Here is an 18,095-nt window from a genome sequence, read left to right as displayed (position 1 = left end):
CCTCCCAGGTTCAAGTGATTCTTCGGCCTCAGCCTCCCAAGTAGCTGGGATTAGAGGCATGCGCCATCATGCCCTGCTAATTTTTGTATTTTTAGTAGAGATGGGGTTTTGCCATGTTGGTCACGCTGGTCTCAAACTCCTGACCTCAGGTGATCCACCCACCTCAGCCTCCCAAAGTGCTGGGATTATAGGTGTGAGCCACCGTGCCCAGCCTATGAGGGTCTTATTTTAAAAGGATCCTCAACCATGCTTTTTAAAGTAGCAAACTTTCTCTGAGAACCTTGTCTAGACTTTTTTTCCAACCACATCTTTCCACAGGTCTGGGCTCACATGACAAATGTGCAGTGGCAATGGTGATTTCCTGACGTGCCAGTTAACTACAGCTCATTCTTTCAACACCCATTTATTGAGTAAGAATCAGCAAGTATCAGAAAAATGGCTGACAACTCAAAGATCAGAGGAAATTAGGGCAAGGCAATCACACCTAGCAAGGATCATCAAGGAAAGCTCTGTGAGAGAGCTCACACGGTGATGGACTCTGAAAGATTACAAAGGGGGAAACTTGGGATAAATGTATAGCTGAGATGATGGAAAGGCTGGAATCATGACTTGTCCAATCTGGCTGGAACACAGTGGATTTATAGGAATACAAGAGAGAAGGGACTGGAAAGGAAGGTTGAAACTAGCAAAGACAGCTGTATTAGTCACGCTGCTATAAAGAACTGCTTGAGACTGGGTACTTTATAAAGAAAAGAGTTTTAATTGATTCACAGTTCCACATGGCTGAGGAGGCCTCAGGAAACTTACAATCATGGTAGAAGGGGAAGCAGGCACATCTTACATGGTGGTAGGCGAGAGACAGCATGTGAAGGAGAAACTGTCAAACATTTATATAACCATCAGATATTGTGAGAACTCACTACTTTGAGAATAGCATGGGGGAAACTGCTCCCATGATCCAATCACCTCCCACCAGGTCCCACCCTTAGCATGTGGGGATTACAATTTGAGATAAGATTTGGGTGGGGACACAGAGCAAAACCAAATCAATGGCCAAGAACAGTGGCTGAGAGGTTTGGACCTGCTTCCTTCCCCTGAGAGAGCTGACACCCTGAAGGTCTTTGAGCAGGGACAGTGGGATCATTGTAATTCTGAAGACCATGAATCTGAGTACACCACATAGGTCGGGCAGAGAAGAGATCACAGTTGCCTGGGATAAAGGCAGAAGGGCTGAAGCAGGGCAGGACAGATTCAAAGAGGACTTTGCAGAAGGGATGAGAGGATCTGAGACGAAGTGGGTATAAGAGGACAGAATCAATTATGATTAAGAGAATTGAGGAAGGACATGCAGAAGGAGACAGAGAAGGAAGTGAAGCAGATCCAGGATAGGATGATGGTTTGTTTGACTTCCCTAAATAAACCAAGTGCATCTTGGGAGTCCCAGTAGCCTCTGCTGCCTGTCACTATTGTTGTGTGAGAGTGTGTGGGGAAGAGCCAGCCTTGCAGACAGGGAGTGAGCCTCAGCCCAATGAGCTAAATGGTATTTTCTTCCTCTTGTGGATCAGGAAACACACAGAGAGATCAATTAACTTGCCAAGGTCTAATAACTGGTAGGGCTGGGATTTGAACTGAGATCTATCTGACCCCTGACCCTGAGCCCTTAACCGCTATATTAGTATGATGATGCCTCTGAGGAATGTTGAAGCAGAAAGGAGAAGTGAGAGATTCATTTAAAAATAGCATAAAGCTAGGTACTGTGGCTCATGCCTATAAGCTCAGTATTTTGGGAAGCTGGGATGGGAGGACCACTTGAGAACAGCCTAGACAACATAGTGAGGGACCGGATCTCCATAAAAAATTATAAAATGTCAGCCAGGCATGGTGGCATGAGCCTGTAGTTCCAGCTACTCGGGAGGCTGAGGCAGGAGAATCGCTTGAACCCAGGAAGTGGAGATTGCAGTGAACCGAGATCACGCCACTGCACTCCCTCCTGACAACAGAATTGAGACTCTGTCTCAAAAACAAATAAATAAAATATTTTTTTAACTTATAAAACAAAAATAGCATAGCATGGGCAAGAGACAAGCCCCAGATTAGGTCATAAAGAGACCAAATCTGAAGGAAGCCCTTCAACCTCAGGGAACCTGGTGCAAAGAATGGGGCTGGCTCAATGAGATTTTTAAAAATTGATATATAGCATTTTACATGTTTATGGAGTGTGGGTCTTTTTTTTTTTTAGACAGAGTTTTGCTGTTCTTGCCCAGGCCAGAGTGCAATAGCACAATCTCGGCTCACCACAACCTCTGCCGCCCAGGTTCAAGCAATTCTACTGCCTCAGCCTCTCAAGTAGCTGGGATTATAGGCATGCACCACCACGCCCGGCTTATTTTGAATTTTTAGTAGAAATGGGCTTTCTCCATGTTGGTCAGGCTGGTCTCAAACTCCTGACTTCAGGTGATCCACCCACCTTGGCCTCCCAAAGTGCTGGGATTACAGGTGTGAGCCACCGCGCAGAGCCAAGTATGGGATATTTTTGACTCAGCACTAGGAAGCTAGCTCCTGAGAGCCCTGAAATCTAAGGGAACATGTCCAGCCATAGCCAATGACTGTGCCCAGGGGAGAGGAATGAACCAATTGGTTTGAGTGAATTGGGACCCAGCTCTAGGGGTGAGGATGGGCTTGCCATTGTCTGAATAGCATTGCACGTTTGGGAGATGAACATTTCGTTGGTGAGAATCTGTTTGTTGAGGTTGTTGTCTCCTAACAAGACCGTGGGATCCATGTTGCCAACGGCTTGGGTCAAGAGGATGAGGTGCCTGGGACCCAGCAAAAGGCTCAGATGGGGGCTACTGGTTCTTTCCCTGTTCCATTTGGACTGAAGCCCTCACCACGGTGTGGACACAGAGCTCCTTGCCTTGTCTTTTCTGGACGCCCTGGGATCCTCCCTGGATGTCCTGGCCATATTCTGGCCCCTTGACTAGGAAGGATTTAGGAGGGCATCTGTGTGCTACGGTTCTGATCCAAGTGTGACCTAGGGCTTTGTGGATGGTGGATGGGGACAGCGGGCAGTGGAAGAGGATGGGAAACAGTGTTTCCGTGGATCTCAGAGCCGGTATAGCCTGTGTGTTGTGTTGTGTAATGGGCTAGGTATGGAAATCTTACCCCAGATGCAGCCTGGTGATTTTCTGGTTTTATTCTTGCTCTGCCAAATGCATGAGCCAGAATTACAAGTGACACATCATTCAAAGTATGGCTTCTTCCTGTCACCAGAGCCCTCAGACTACATAGACATGTTTTTCACTGTGAAATTTGCTCTGGAAATGTTCCTGATGACTGACATTGCAATAGCATTTAGAAGTCACCTTTCAGTTTGCAGAAAGGGCAAAAATAAAACAGAAAATAAAAATGAAATATCCCAGGCTGCCTCTCCATCCCTTCATTTATCACATTTTTTGTTAAACACCTTCTACTGGAATGAAGTAAACTATAGTTATAAAGCTTACCTAACTTTGGAACACTGTGTGTTGAAAACTCCAGCTTTGCCGGGCTTTGGCTCAGGCCTGTAATCCCAGCACTTTGGGAGGCCAAGGTGGGCGGATCACGAAGTAAAGAGATCGAGACCATCCTGGCCAACATGGTGAAACCCCTCCTCTACTAAATATACAAATATTAGCTGGGCGTGGTGGCACGCGCCTGTTGTTCCAGCTACTCGGGAGACTGAGGCAGGAGAATCACTTGAATCCGGGAAGTGAAAGTTGCAGTGAGCCGAGATCACGCCACTGCACTCCAGGCTGCCGGAGTGAGACTCCGTCTCAGAAAAAAAAAAAAAAAGGAAGCAATGAAAACTCCAGCTTTGCTACTCGTAGTTGTGTGACCTTGGGCAAGTCAGCCTTCCTCCACCTCAGTTTCATCATCTGTGAAACTGGGATGATATTAGATCCCTTTTTTTGGGGTTGTTGTGAGGCTTGAGCTACTCCATGTAACGCTCTATATGTTGTATTATGATGAGTATTATCATGAGGCAGGCTCCAGAGATCAATGCGAGCCGTACCCTCATGGAGCTTGTCATCTGTTGGGAAGACAGATGGTGATGTTTGTTATGGGTCAAGGTTGGGAAATACTGCTATGGGATAGGTAAACGTGAAGAGAGCTTAATTTTTGAAAAGTAGGTTTCAGAAGAGCTAAGACTATGTCTTGGTTTGACAATGAATTTTGTACTTCGCCCATGACTTTGTGTTTTGTTGAAAATGATAAAACTACAGCAAGTACAGGGATGTAAGTCTACTCAAAAATAGTTAGCAGGGATACACATTCATTTGCGTTCCCAAGGTTGGTCTCCAGGAAAGGTGCCAAATGTGCCAGGCACGGCGTTCTCCCACATTTTAAATTAATGTTTCACTGATTCAGGCCCCAGGTCTCTGATTTGGGTTTAAGAGGAAACCCAAGAGGTTTTCTCTTAAATTAATGATAACCCAAATGGGTGAAAATGTAGATGTCCGTGTTAACTGGTATCACACCAACATTTCATGGAAGGCAGCAAAGTGAGCCTGGGCTCTGACATCAGACAGAGCTGGCTTAGGATCCCAGCTCTTCTTATAGTTGCCTGTGTGACCCTGGGCAGGGTGCTGAGCAGCAGGTTTTTTTTTTTTTTTTTCTATCTTTCTTTTTTGTTGTTACAAAGTTACTGGAGTTAGGCCAGGTGCAGTGGCTCATGCCTGTAATCCTGGCACTTTGGGAGGCCAAGGCAGGCAGATGACTTAAGGTCAGGAGTTCGAGACCAGCCTGACCAACATGATGAAACCCTGTCTCTACTAAAAATGCAAAAATTAGCCAGGCATGGTGGCGGGCGCCTGTAATCCCAGCTACTCAGAGGCTGAGGTAGGAAAATCACTTGAACCTGGGAGGCGGAGGTTGCAGTGAACTGAGATCACGCTGCTGCACTTCAGCCTGGGTGACAGAGTGAGACACCATCTCAAATAATAATAAAAATAATAAATTTAAAATAAAGTTATTGGGGTTAAATTAAAAGATAAAGTATATTACATAGCCAGTGCATAGTAGATGCTCAAGAAACAGTAGGGTATCCTACCCTGTCCCACACACATTTTTTTTTTTTTTCTTACCACTGTGAGTACAATGTAGAAAGAGCCTGGACCATAACAGGGAGATGTGTAATTCCTAGCTTTGTGTAGCCAGGATTTTCTACTAATGTTCATCTGTCCATACATCCAACCATCCATGACTATGAGACAGACCTATGAACTAGGAACTAGAAATCGACTCTCCCTAAGCACTGCTCTCAAGAAGCAGGAAAAAATATGTCTTGAAAAAACAAAAGAGGAAGCAGCTTACAGTCTAATCCTTATGTTTTGGTTTTTCACACTGGGCATCAAAGTACCTTCATAGCCAATTTCCTCCTTGAGAAAGGTTACCGTGAGACAGCATTGCTGCCCAGCTGGTGTGACTGCAGGTCACTATTAGGGCCTGCCCATTCACCCTGCTGGTGGAGTTGGGGTTGATCAGCACTCACTCAAGCTTAGTGTATAGATGGAATGAACAGAGTCCAGCCACCCCAGGAGAGTAGGGTGTACAGTGTGGCACCAGCTGGGAGGATTTCTTTATTGGGGCAGAAGATTACTGGGGATTAGAGTATCCTGTGTTGGGACCTCAGAGCTTTAATTTTCCTTTGGAAACAAAAGAGTTTCACAGAGCCTCAGATGATGTCTGTATCTTTCCTTACTCTTGCAAATGGGACCCTGGGAGATTCTACTTAACTTCCAGACCTCCAACCCCAAGCGCTTAGAAGGCCATATATGAGTTGGAGTGGGACCAGCTTCCCAGCTGTGAAGAAGGTTGTATTTGCCCCTGCTTATGGCTGGTTTTTACCTTCAATGGAAGTCTTGCAGATCAGCAGGTAAGCCTGACTCTGACAGACTAGTATGACCAAGGATCAGATAAAACTCCAAGGACACAAAAGAGGCCTCTCTTCTGCAGAAGCCTCCCTACCTGGGTCTTTCTCAAGGCTCTTAGCTCAGGAGGCACTGGCCAGAGAAGACAGGAGATCTGCTTTCTCACCTCCATTCTGCTAGAACTCTGGGTGACCCTAAACAAGTCACAGAGCTCAATTAACTTCATTTGGCCTTCATTTTCTCCTGTAATGATTGGGTTTGCAATCATAATAGAGGATTACAGAAGAACTTTCAAACTGTAATATTCTATCATCACAACCCACAAATATGGCCAGTTGTGTTATCTGTTGTATTTTCGTCTTAACATTTTTTCCTGCTAATATATTATTAAGCTCCTTGAAGGCAGGAACCCTGCCTTATACCTCTTGGTACCTCCTAAAATATCTAGCAGAGTACGTTTTAAAGACGCATGTGGTTGATTGATTATGTATTGGCCTAAAGAGCTCTACACAGAAATGATGAGTGATCACTTTTGTGAATATTCCAGAACTGAGAGCCACTAGTAACCACCTTGAATGGCTGTAATTGACAGACTGAAAAACCAATCGAGGCAATCAGCAGATTGAAAGCTGATGAATAGTGTGAAAATGAGAAGTGAAAGCTAATTGCTTCTTTACCTGTAGCTCTTTCAAGCACAATAAAGGAAAAATGAGACCTTAAGACAAAAGAATTACTCATCTTCCTTCATTCTTGAAATTTGATGCTTGCCTGAGTTCACAAGCTATTTTCCCATTTCTGCTTCAATATTATGCGCAGCAGAAGGGCTTATGGGAATTGTATCACAGCCAGTCAGTACTGAAGCCAAGCCTTTCTGGCCTCGGAAACACCCAAGTCTGTCAGGTCACTGGAATTTGGACTCCAATCCAGATAAAAAACGGTTTAATTTGTTGGGAGTGTGTGTGTGTTTATAGCCATTTTTTAGGTGCCTATCTTCTGTGCATATACATTTATGCAGCTATGTGTGACTTCACACTGCAGCTGCTTTAGAAGTTACTACGTTATTCACACAATAAACTGACACTTTCATGCTTGTAAATGTGATAACAACTTTAGACTTCCAACTCTTACTGACTGCAAGTTCTTGGGCTTGCAGGGTATAGAATTTCTCCCCAGCTGGGCTCTCAGCTCTGGTTTAACAGATTCAGTGAAACAAAAAATTCGAATAGCACAAGAAAAAAATAATCAATGTTATTTTACTCTATTCCAGATATGGGAGTAGAGGCACCATCGTTCATTAATGTGCAGCTAGAGAAGAGCCAGCCCGCATTGAGATCATCAACTATACTTTCAATAGGCATTGATAATGAGGGTGGTCAGAAGGATGTATGAGCTCAATCATCAGTCGGAAGAAAGATTTCTCTGGTGTTTTGAGTTGCGAAATAATCCCTGTTTGGGTGTGAGGAAGGATTGGAAGTTGGGAATTAGATTTTTTATTAAGAGTCTCAGCCGGGCACCTGGCTCAAGCCTGTAATCCCAGCACTTTGGGAGGCCGAGGCGGGTGGATCACAAGGTCAAGAGATCGAGACCATCCTGGTCAACATGGTGAAACCCCGTCTCTACTAAAAATACAAAAAATTAGCTGGGCATGGTGGCGTGTGCCTGTAATCCCAGCTACTCAGGAGGCTGAGGCAGGAGAATTGCCTGAACCCAGGAGGCAGAGGTTGCGGTGAGCCGAGATCGCGTCATTGCACTCCAGCCTGGGTAACAAGAGCGAAACTCCATCTCAAAAAAAAAAAAAAAAAAAAAAAGTCTCTTTACATTTGTGCTGTCACCTCCCTTGTCCATTGGTAACTGTGATTGGTTGTCTCTGTCTTCTATAGCTTGGAATTGCGATTGGGTTCTTGGTCCCTCCTGTTTTGGTACCCAACATCGAAGACCGGGACAAGCTTGCCTACCACATCAGCATCATGTTCTATATAATAGGAGGTGTGGCCACTCTCCTCCTCATCCTCGTCATCATTGGTAAGGTCATTAGTAGACTGATGGGACAGCACGGGGCGAAGGGGCAGGGAGATTCTGCTGACTTCGGTGGGACCCTTGTGAACATGCCCTGAAATACCATAGATATTTACAGAAACTGTTGGCTTCTTATGGTCTTCAAATGTTTTAGCCTGGACAGTTGTTCCCACACAGTGCTAGCTGGTCCTGTGTACTTTGTTAGTGGCTAAGGAAAGGTTTAATTGTCATTAACCTGTTCTCCAGTCCTATCCCATTGGAAGTAATGGGTAGACTGCTAGTCCCCTTGATGAAAGCCACTGAGCACTTAGGCCATCACGGGCACTGTGCTAAGCATGCCTGATTTCATTTAGTCTTCAGCAGCCCTGTCAGTGAGGTACCATTATCAGTCTTATTTAACAAAGAGAAAAATGACACTTAAGGGAAGTTATATAAACTATTCGAGATTAGATAACTAATCAGTGGCAGAGACTGGAGTCAAGCCTAAGCTTATCTATCTCCCTATCCCAAATTTCTGAAAAACAAAACTGAAACTGATCCATAAAATTAATAATCTCGTAGATTAACCTGACAATACTTAGGGATCATAGTTCTTTAATGCTTTTTAAGAATTATTTTTATTTTTATGTTCTTTTTTTATTCTTCTCTCACCCATGTACCAATGCATCTTTAATGCTTTTTAAAAAAATTATACGAGTAAGCCAAGTGCAGTGTCTCATGCCTGTAATCCCAGCACTTTGGGAAGCTGAGGCAGGTGGATCACAAGGTCAGGAGTTCAAGACCAGCCTGGCCAAGATAGTGAAACCCCATCTCTTTTAAAAAATAAAAAATTATAAGACTAATATACGCTCATTATAGAAAAATCTAGAAAATACAAAAAAGCATAGAGAAAGGAATGACCATTAACTTGTCATTGTATAGGTTAATCCCAATAGTGAACCTCGGATAATTACTATTAATATTTTGTTTTTTATTTTTTAATTTTGGAGATAGAGTCTTGCTCTGTCACCCAGGCTGGAGTGCAGTGGCACAATCTTGGCTCACTGCAACCTCTGCCTCCTGGGTTTAAGTGTTTTTCTTGCCTCAGTCTCTTGAGTAGCTGAGAATACAGGTACCTGTCACCACGCCCAGCTAATTTTTGCATGTTTAGTAGAGACAGGGTCTCACCATATTGGCCAGGCCAGTCTTGAATTCCTGACCTCAAGTGATCCACCCACCTTACCCTCCCAAAGTGCTGAGATTACAGGTGTAAGCTGCCACACCCAGCCCGTACTGTTAATATTTTATATCCCTGTGCATTTAATGACTGAGGTATTTGGTAAGACAATTTTTACATCCTCTTTTTTCAGTTGAGTGATATTACATGAGCTTTGATAAATTTATTTTCAGCTAGTAACCTGTGTAAAGGTTAACCAGCATTTTTCCTAATACCTGAAAGTTCCAACTCATATGTTAAAGGTTTCATTCCTGCCTGCTGGCCCCACCTCCAGAGTTAAACAGTTCTATAATTGGGTACCTCATTCAACCATTCTCACTGCGTTGTTTCCCTCCAAGAATCCAGGATGAGAAAGACCACCTAATGGGTTTAAAAGCTGGCAGAATGTCTTAGACAGAGACCTTGATGTTCCTGGTAAGGTGAGAAGCAAGGGAGCTATGGATGAGAGCAGGGAAGAATGATACAGCCAGGGACTTCTTAGCCAGACTTTCAATTTTCAATTGTATGTCCAGCTCTAAATTCTCAAGCAGATGAGGGCCTGGTTCTTTGCAGTTGAAAATATGTAGTTTGGACATTTCTATTTGGGTATTTTATTATCAAGCACAGAGAGATGGTTGCTAATTGAGTAAAGACCTGAAAAATCATATCTGAATTCTGGTTTGTGGTTACCAAATCCTTAAGCCAACACCTGCTGATGTAGAGATGAGCAAACTTTTTGCCTTGCATTCTTTCCTCTGATTAAGGGAAGGCGAAGAGGCAAGACAATGGATGAGAAGCTCCCAACTCTAATATCCAGGACTATTTCTAAAGAAGGAGGATGCAGGACTCTGAAGTCTGGGCAAGGGTATTTTCTTGGTGGAGGGCCCCTTCTGCCAGGAGAGTAAACTTCATTTCCAGGGCTTCTTCTAAGTGGTGACAGTCTACTGACCTTTCAGGAGCATTCTCTTGGGGTGTAGAGGAGGCCACAAGGTGCTTATTCAGAATATTTTCTTTTTCTTTTCCTTTTTCTTTTTTTTTTTTTTTTTGCGACAGAGTTTCACCCTGTCGCCCTAACTGGAGTACAGTGGCATGATCTCAGCTCACTGCAACCTTTGCCTCCTAGGTTCAAGCAATTTTTCTGCCTCAGCCTCCTGAATAGCTAGGACTACAGGTGCATGCCGCCCCACCTGGCTAATTTTTGTATTTTTAGTAGACACAGTATTTTACCATGTTGACCAGGTTAGTCTCGGACTCCCAACCTCAAGTAATCTGCCTGCCTTGGGCTCCCAAAGTTCTCGGATTACAGGCATGAGCCACCACTCCTGGGTACTTAATCGGGATTTAATAGGGGAATCACTTTAACCAAACAACTAGTTAAACTGATCTGCCCCGTAGAAAATGGACTGGCGATCCATACAGTCAAAATGATCATGCCAGTTGTACTGAAAATATTATACAAAGGGAGTGGCTTTCCTGCTGTGATGCTCCAGTCCTTCATATCAGAGTGTCTGCTCCTGGAGAAGCATTTGCCAATCTTCTCGTTGCTGTCATGAGGCAGAGGTCTGATTCAAACTTTGAGAAACTAGGAATGGACCCTAAATTTTTTTTTTTTCTGCAGAATAAGACCCCTTTCACTTATTCAGGGAATATTTATCAGCTGCTGCATGCCATGCTCTGTGCTAAGCTTGGGCAGCATAGTCCCTTTCCCCTTGGGAGGAGCTGTGGTGCTAAGCCACTAACTGGGCTCACATCCCAACGCTTTCGCTTTTGCTGCTTTTCCATCATGTGTTGCTGGTGGGTTTCTTCAGTTCTCTGTGGTATGTTATTTGCTGGTTACTACGAGATTCCTTGATCTTTGAACACTGCTGGGGACGTCCAGTGATTTCAGCCTTCCAGCCGTCATTAAGAAAAGTAATCGGGGTGGCCGGGCGCGGTGGCTCAAGCCTGTAATCCCAGCACTTTGGGAGGCCGAGGCGGGTGGATCATGAGGTCAGGAGATCGAGACCATCCTGGTCAACATGGTGAAACCCCGTCTCTACTAAAAAAATACAAAAAACATTAGCTGGGCATGGTGGCGCGTGCCTGTAATCCCAGCTACTCAGGAGGCTGAGGCAGGAGAATTGCCTGAACCCAGGAGGCGGAGGTTGCGGTGAGCCGAGATCGCGCCATTGCACTCCAGCCTGGGTAACAGGAGCAAAACTCCATCTCAAAAAAAAAAAAAAAAAAGAAAAAAAAAAAAGAAAAGTAATCGGGGCTGGAGGTGGTGGCTTACGCCTATAATCCCAACACTTTGGGAGGCTGAGGTGGGCGGATAACTTGAGGTCAGGAGTTCGAGACCACCCTGGCCAACAGAGCGAAACCCCATCTCTACTAAAAATACAAAAATTAGCCAGGCGTAATGGTGTACGCCTATGTTCCCAGCTACTCAGGAGGCTGAGGCACGAGAATCGCTTGAACCCAGGAGGCAGAGGCTGCAGTGAGCCAAGATCATGCCGCCACACTCCAGCCTGGGTGACAGAGTAAGATTCATCTCAAAAAAAAAAAGAAAGAAAGAAAGAAAAAAAGAAAAAGAAAAGGAAAAATGTATCAAAGGACCATTCACTCAGCCCAGACAATGTGGAGCAGCTTCAAGAGAGGGGCTGGAAAGGGTTTCATTTAAGAATTTATATTTCCTTTGGAAGTCTTAGCTCCTCTCAGATGATGGAGCAGCTTTTGCCCTTGTGAAAACAGCTCTGCTGGGGTGGGACCACAGGAATTTTCAGTCATCTCTGTTTCTTTCCTTTCAGTGTTCAAGGAGAAGCCTAAATATCCCCCCAGCAGGGCCCAATCCCTGAGCTATGCATTGGCCTCTCCTGATGCCTCGTACTTAAGTTCCATCAGCCGGCTCTTCAAAAACCTCAACTTCGTGCTGCTTGTCATCACCTATGGTAAGGTGCCAATGTGCCTAGGAAGGCATTTGAACTGGAAATGTTAGTTGAGCGGCCTGAGGTATCTTCACATCTTACTCTTTCCAGATCCCAACTGTGCATGTGAAGTTGTTGTTTAGGGTCAATCCAGAGGACCCAGCTATGCCCGAGGGCTTCTGCATGTATTGTAAAGTCCGCCTAGAAAATAATTTCTTCCCATGTTAGGTCATCTGACCAATGCCTGTTGGTCCTCCAAGTCTCATATCAATATCACTTTTGAAGAGCAGTAGTAGGTGACTTTCCCTTTCTTACCATGCTATTCCTTGTACATCTTTTTCTTTTCTTTTCTCTCTTTTTTTTTGAGACAGAGTCTCACTCTGTCACCAGACTGGAGCGCAGTGGCGCAATCTTGGCTCAACACACAACCTCCACCTCCCGGGTTCAAGTGATTCTCCTACCTCAGCCTCCCGAGTATCTTGGACTACAGATGTGCGCCACCACACCCAGCTAATTTTTGTATTTTTAGTAGAGATGGGGTTTCACCATGTTGGCCAGGATGGTATCGATGTCCTGACCTCATGATCTACCCACCTCAGCCTCCCAAAGTACTGGGATTACAGGCATGAGCCACCACGCCCAACCTATTCCCTGTACATCTTAACATCTGTCATTAAAAAAAAAATTGCAGGTCTATTTCCATATTAGACTGAACTCTCTAAGGATGTGGATTTATATTTTTCATCTTTCTAGCTCCTCAGCAGTGGCCGGCCTTGGGTGACTATTCCAGTAGTTACTGAATTAGTTAATTAATGAGTGCATGCATAGATGTGTCTTGCCACAGGAGTGACTCCTCAACCCGTCCTCCCTCATCCTGTAATTGACTTCCGTTTTATCTGAATGCACAACATTCCTCTTTCATTTCATTTGCTTGGCTCTTAGCAAGATAGGTTGGAATCTTTATGCTAATGTGTTGGCTTCCTTTCCCAGCATGGTGCTTTCTGTGTCTCCTTTCAAGCCTGTAATAAGATTATTGGATTGCACTAGGGCAAAGACAGAGCCTCATGGCATTCCATTAAAGAGTGTCCTCCAAAAAAAAAAAATGTGTCCTCCAGATGAATGCCAACCATTAGTTAGTACCCTTAGTCCAAGTTGCTGCATATCTACCCACCTTTATTGCTATTCAGCCTACATTCGGTCATTTAATCCACCAGTTAAAGTTTGATTAAAACCAAGAGTTAGCAACTGTGTGACATGTATAGTAACCATATGAAACAAAAAAATGAGATTGGTTTGACATGACTTATTCTTAGGGGAACCCCAGGTGGCCTTGGCTTCATGTTGCCCTATACACTGAAAAGTATTGTTTTATAACAACAATTGTGCTTACTATGTGCCAGGTTCTTTTCATATCTGATTTTATTTAACTTCCAGTACACCCATGTAATGTTGGTACTAAAATTATCTCCATTTAACAGATGAGGAAACCCAAAATCAAAGAGGTTAGATAACTAGCCCAAGGCCACACACCTTTCAAGTGGCAGAGCCAGAGTTCAAATATAAGTTTGTGTAACTCCAAAGTCTGCTTTTTTTTCCCCCCCAAGATAGAGTCTTGCTCTGTCACTCAGGCTGGAGTATAGTGGCATGATCTCGGCTCACTGCAACCTCCACCTCCCAGGTTCAAGTGATTCTCCTGCCTCAACCTCCCAAGTAGCTGGGATTACAAGCACCTGCCACCATGCCCAGCTAACTTTTGTATTTTTAGTAGAGACGGGTTTTCACCATGTTGGCCAGGCTGGTCTTGAACTGCTGACCTTGTGATCTGCCTGCCTTGGCCTTCCAAAGTGCTGGGATTACAAGCATGAGCCACCACACCCAGCCCAAAGTCTGCATTCTTAATGCCAATTCTGGAATTGTTGATGTTCCTTCCTAGGATTGTGCCAGGGTTTCATTTTAGACTCATTGGTGCATTTTATCTCAATTAAAATGTTTGCCTGCTGAGACACTAGATAAGAGGTGGCTTCGTCCTGTTAGAGGGGCAATCCCATTTTTCAGGCATATGTGACCTTTCCTCTGGAATAGCTGTAGATGACCTGATTCATCTTTAAGGCCTTGGTCCTCCATCCCTCATTTCCTCCACTTTCTCAGTTCTCTGAGTATGTCTCCCCATTCATCCACAAAATAAAGACAAAGTTTCCAAAGCTTAGAAAAGTCCAACTAAGGAAGTTACAAGTTCCCCATCACTGAGAGGTATTCAAGTCTAGATAGGACTAACCACTTTGTGGGAATGTTTTAGGGAATCTCAGCCTAAAGATGGATAGTGAAACCAGATGACCTTTGGGGTCCCTTCTAGACTCAGGATTCCATAACTCTAAGAGCTTTTGCTTTTGCTAGAGTTAGATATCGTGAGTGCATTGACCTCTGACAACCATAAACCTTGTTGCATCTAACAGAGGATATTTGAGGCCTACCTTGGGATTCTAGGGCAGATGAGTGCTTCATAAATATTTTCTACTGATGAAAATGGTGACCATGTGATAACTGAGCAATGGTCTCTTTCCAAAGGCTGTGGTCCTCAGTGCTGGAGGTTGCTGATATTAGGGCCAGGTCACTGACCCATGAAAATAAGAAACAGAAACAAAATGTACCAGGAACATTGTTGCTCCTGGTCATCGAAGGGCTCAAGCCTGGGCCATGCTGTGGAGAGCAAAGCCACGCCTTCTCCTTCCTCTTGCATGGCTGGTTGCTTACATAGTCTTTAATCTGACAGAGTAGTTTTAATCCTGTACTTCGGGACTCTTTTCCTTATCTGTTTGATTAAATGATAACCCAGGAAATAGATAAGAAAGCACTTCTTGAAAGGTGAGGTAAGGACCTTAGAAAATCTGCTCCTTCTTAAAAACAAGAAAAATGGCAAAAAATGTCAAAATGAATTTTTCAGAAGTTTTAACAGATGGCTTGCAAGAATCCAAGCAGCATTATTCAGGATAAATGGCTAAATATCAGTAAGAATTATGGGCTTTAACTTGCCCTATTCCAATCCCCTTCTCCCAGGCTCTGCAGTAGCCTCGACTACTACAGCCTCTCGGCCATGGGGCTGTGACATCAGCAGCCTTGCAGCCATGGGGCTGTGAGAGCCAGCTGTCTCACAGCCATTGGAGGGAGCAAAGTCAGTTTGGAGTTTGGAGCTCCACCCCTGAGAATTGCTATTTGACTTCCCTGGCAGGTCCCCAGAAAAGCCCTATTCATAGGACATGTTATTTGACCTGACTTGGAGTTTGTTCAGTGGGAAGAGCTCTATTGCCAGGGCATTTGTTGAAAGCAGTGACACTGCTTAACGTTATAGCTGCCTGCAGTGGTGATAACAGTTGGGGTGAACAAGAGGCTGGCTGAAAATGCTGAAAGGAAACTCTGGAGAATGTGATGTCCATATGGGGCTCTTTGCCAACAAGGAAATGATTCTTAGACTTAATCACAGATTTGAAAAAAGTTTTGATTGAGGAATCATGTTGATTGCTTTACATGCATTATCTCATTTAATTTTCAAAACAAACGCATGACATAAGCCCTTTACTTCATTTTATGGATGAGGAAACTGAGGCTCTGGAGATTTAGTTTTTTGCCCAAAGGGCAAAAATAATAACAACAGGCACTTACTCCAACTGTTAATCTTTGCTTTCTGCTACTGTGTTTTTTCCAAATTAAAACAAACAAAAACAAATTTTTTTTTTTTTGAAATGGCATCTCACTCTGTCGCCCAGGCTGCAGTGCAGTGGCATGATCTTGGCTCATTGCAAACTCCGCCGCCTAGGTTCAAACCATTCTCATGCCTCAGCCTCCTAAGTAGCTGGGATTACAGGCACCCGCCACCATACCCAGCTAATTTTTATATTTTTAGAAGAGATGGGGTTTTACCATGTTGGCCAGGCTGGTCTCAAACTCCTGACCTCAGATGATCTGTCCACCTTGGCCTTCCATCAAAAAAAGTTTTTTAAAATGCCCTGTATAAATTCAACTTGATGCTTCGAAATCCTCCATAATCATCCCAGTCTTCCCAATCCCCTTGCAGTTTCAGATTGGGCTTTGAAGACAGATTGGTTCATACTTTTTACATTGTACGGGTAGTGTTCATATTTAGCTCTGAATCACATGCATTTAAAGAGCATGTAGCTGGAGCTACATGTAAAGAAATCAAATGCTCAAAGAGCATTTAAAGGAATCAAACAGACAACAGCATTTCACAGAAACATGTCCTGGACATGGGTGAATTGTCTTGAGTTAAAAGCCTTGAGTGCTAGACTCAAAAATTCAAAGTTGGCTCATAAGAAATGGGAGGTCTGAGTTTTGGCATCAGCTCTGCCCATTACTGAGTGTACCGCCTTCACCCATCTGTGCTACCCATCCTTCATCTCTTTAATACTTTCCACCCCTACCAGAAAACAGTGATGACACTTACTTCCCATTGGAGTGTTCTGAATGGAAGTGAAAGCTTTTAATGCAGTTGAGAAGAAAGACATGGCATGCTTCCAGATTGCTATTGCACTGGTAAACTTATTTCCAGGGTTGCTTCTTTGGTCCAAACCAGATTTCACTAAGAGGAGGAGTAGCTGTCCTACAGCTGGTGGTATTGTATTTGTCGTGGCTTTCCAAGTGGTTCTCCAAGCTGATGAGTCAACTGCCCAGAGCTGAAGTACAGTGATACTTGAAGGCCTTGGACAAAATCAAGGGTCCGAGTGTTGCTGGCTTTCCCTAGACTTCTGGCTACACCCTTAGAGGTAGGATTGAGAGAGAAAATAAAGGCCATCCAGTTAATCTGAATTTCAGATAAGCAACAAATACTTTTAATAGAAATATGTCTTATGCAATATTTGTGGCATATTTATACTAAGAACTATTATTATTTTAAATTTATTTATTTGCTTTTTTTTTTTTTTCAAAATCTGGCAATTCAGTTTAGAAGGGAAGAGATGCAGGGGTTGGGCTCACGCTTGATGTTGCGGAAACCTCACATTCATAAGAAACTGCCAGTAAAACACCCTCCCTCTCCCTTTCAACTTTGGCGATATGGGAAGACTCAAGGAATCAGAAATTCCACTTGTCTGCAAGTGTCTTTGGTGCGTTTCACAGCAGGGTGAGGTGAGAGGGAGAAAGGAAGCTTCCTTTGGCTACATCTGTTTGTGGCTCTGGGTCTTGCATTCATATTGCCTCCTCTAACGTCTTATTCTCAATGGCATAACAACTGCCCTGTTGAAAAGTCTTCTCTTCTAGAAAATGCCATACTCAAAGGGCATGCTTTTTCTGTAATTATCCCCCAGCCTTGCTAAAGGCAAGATTCTTCTGAATAATTTTCCAGTGCCTCTGGTATCTGAACTCAGAGCCCCAACTTGTATATCCCAAGGTTCACCTTCCCTTGGGGCTCTCAGTGCTTTACCATTGTTCTACCTACATAGGCCTAGGGAGGGGGCTTCCTGCCCCCTCTAAAATCCTGGCTCAAGAGTGGGCATAAAATCCTTCTCCGGATTCTCAGGAGCTTTGCCAAGGTCAAGCTGGCCCTTTAAAACAAGGACTAAAGGAAAACACAGAGTAAGCAAAACCCATAGATGTGATCTGGAGTCAGTGTTTCCCAGACTTCTCTGAGGATAGGATCCCCTGGGTGCTTGACTGAATGTGTGCATAGATTTCTGGAAATTCAAATTCAGAAAGTCTGGGTTGGGGCCTAGGAATCAGCTTTTTACCAACATTCCAGATAATTCTGACTTGCAGCAGAGTTGAGAATCTCTGGGGTAGCTGTGTAGTGGGTCTTGAAGCCTCTTCCCATCCCAGCTGCCTCCATGTTAACCGCACCACCTGAGCCTGGGTCTGGTCCCTGATCTTCTGTATTTTGAAGGTCATGTATTCTTAAATTCCAGACATTTTAACAAATGTATAGGGGCTTTTTGTTGTTGTTGCTAAAAATGCAGATTCCTGGGCCCTATTCCAAGAGATTCTGATTCAGTGGGTCTATGGTAGGGCCTCACAATCTGCATTTTTAAACTTTAAGGAATTCTAATGTCAGTACTCTCTGGAACACAA

The 18,095-nt window shown here is 44.0% G+C and overlaps 1 protein-coding gene across 3 annotated transcripts in view; it reads left to right on the top strand.

Moving 5' to 3' along the window:
• Positions 1-18,095, top strand: part of FLVCR2 (FLVCR choline and putative heme transporter 2) — a 66,063-nt gene that overhangs the window by 26,552 nt on the left and 21,416 nt on the right. For all 3 annotated transcript variants that reach the window (XM_003924569.3, XM_074392959.1, XM_010335304.3), the window contains exons 2-3: positions 7,790-7,931; positions 11,907-12,047. In XM_003924569.3, coding sequence (XP_003924618.1) covers positions 7,790-7,931; positions 11,907-12,047 — 283 coding nt within the window. The remainder of the gene's footprint in view (positions 1-7,789; positions 7,932-11,906; positions 12,048-18,095) is intronic.

This window comes from Saimiri boliviensis, chromosome 2, assembly GCF_048565385.1.
Source record: "Saimiri boliviensis isolate mSaiBol1 chromosome 2, mSaiBol1.pri, whole genome shotgun sequence".
Taxonomy (NCBI): domain Eukaryota; kingdom Metazoa; phylum Chordata; class Mammalia; order Primates; family Cebidae; genus Saimiri; species Saimiri boliviensis.
The sequence above is the reverse complement of the archived record's forward strand: the minus strand, read 5'-3'. Positions and strand labels throughout refer to the sequence as shown.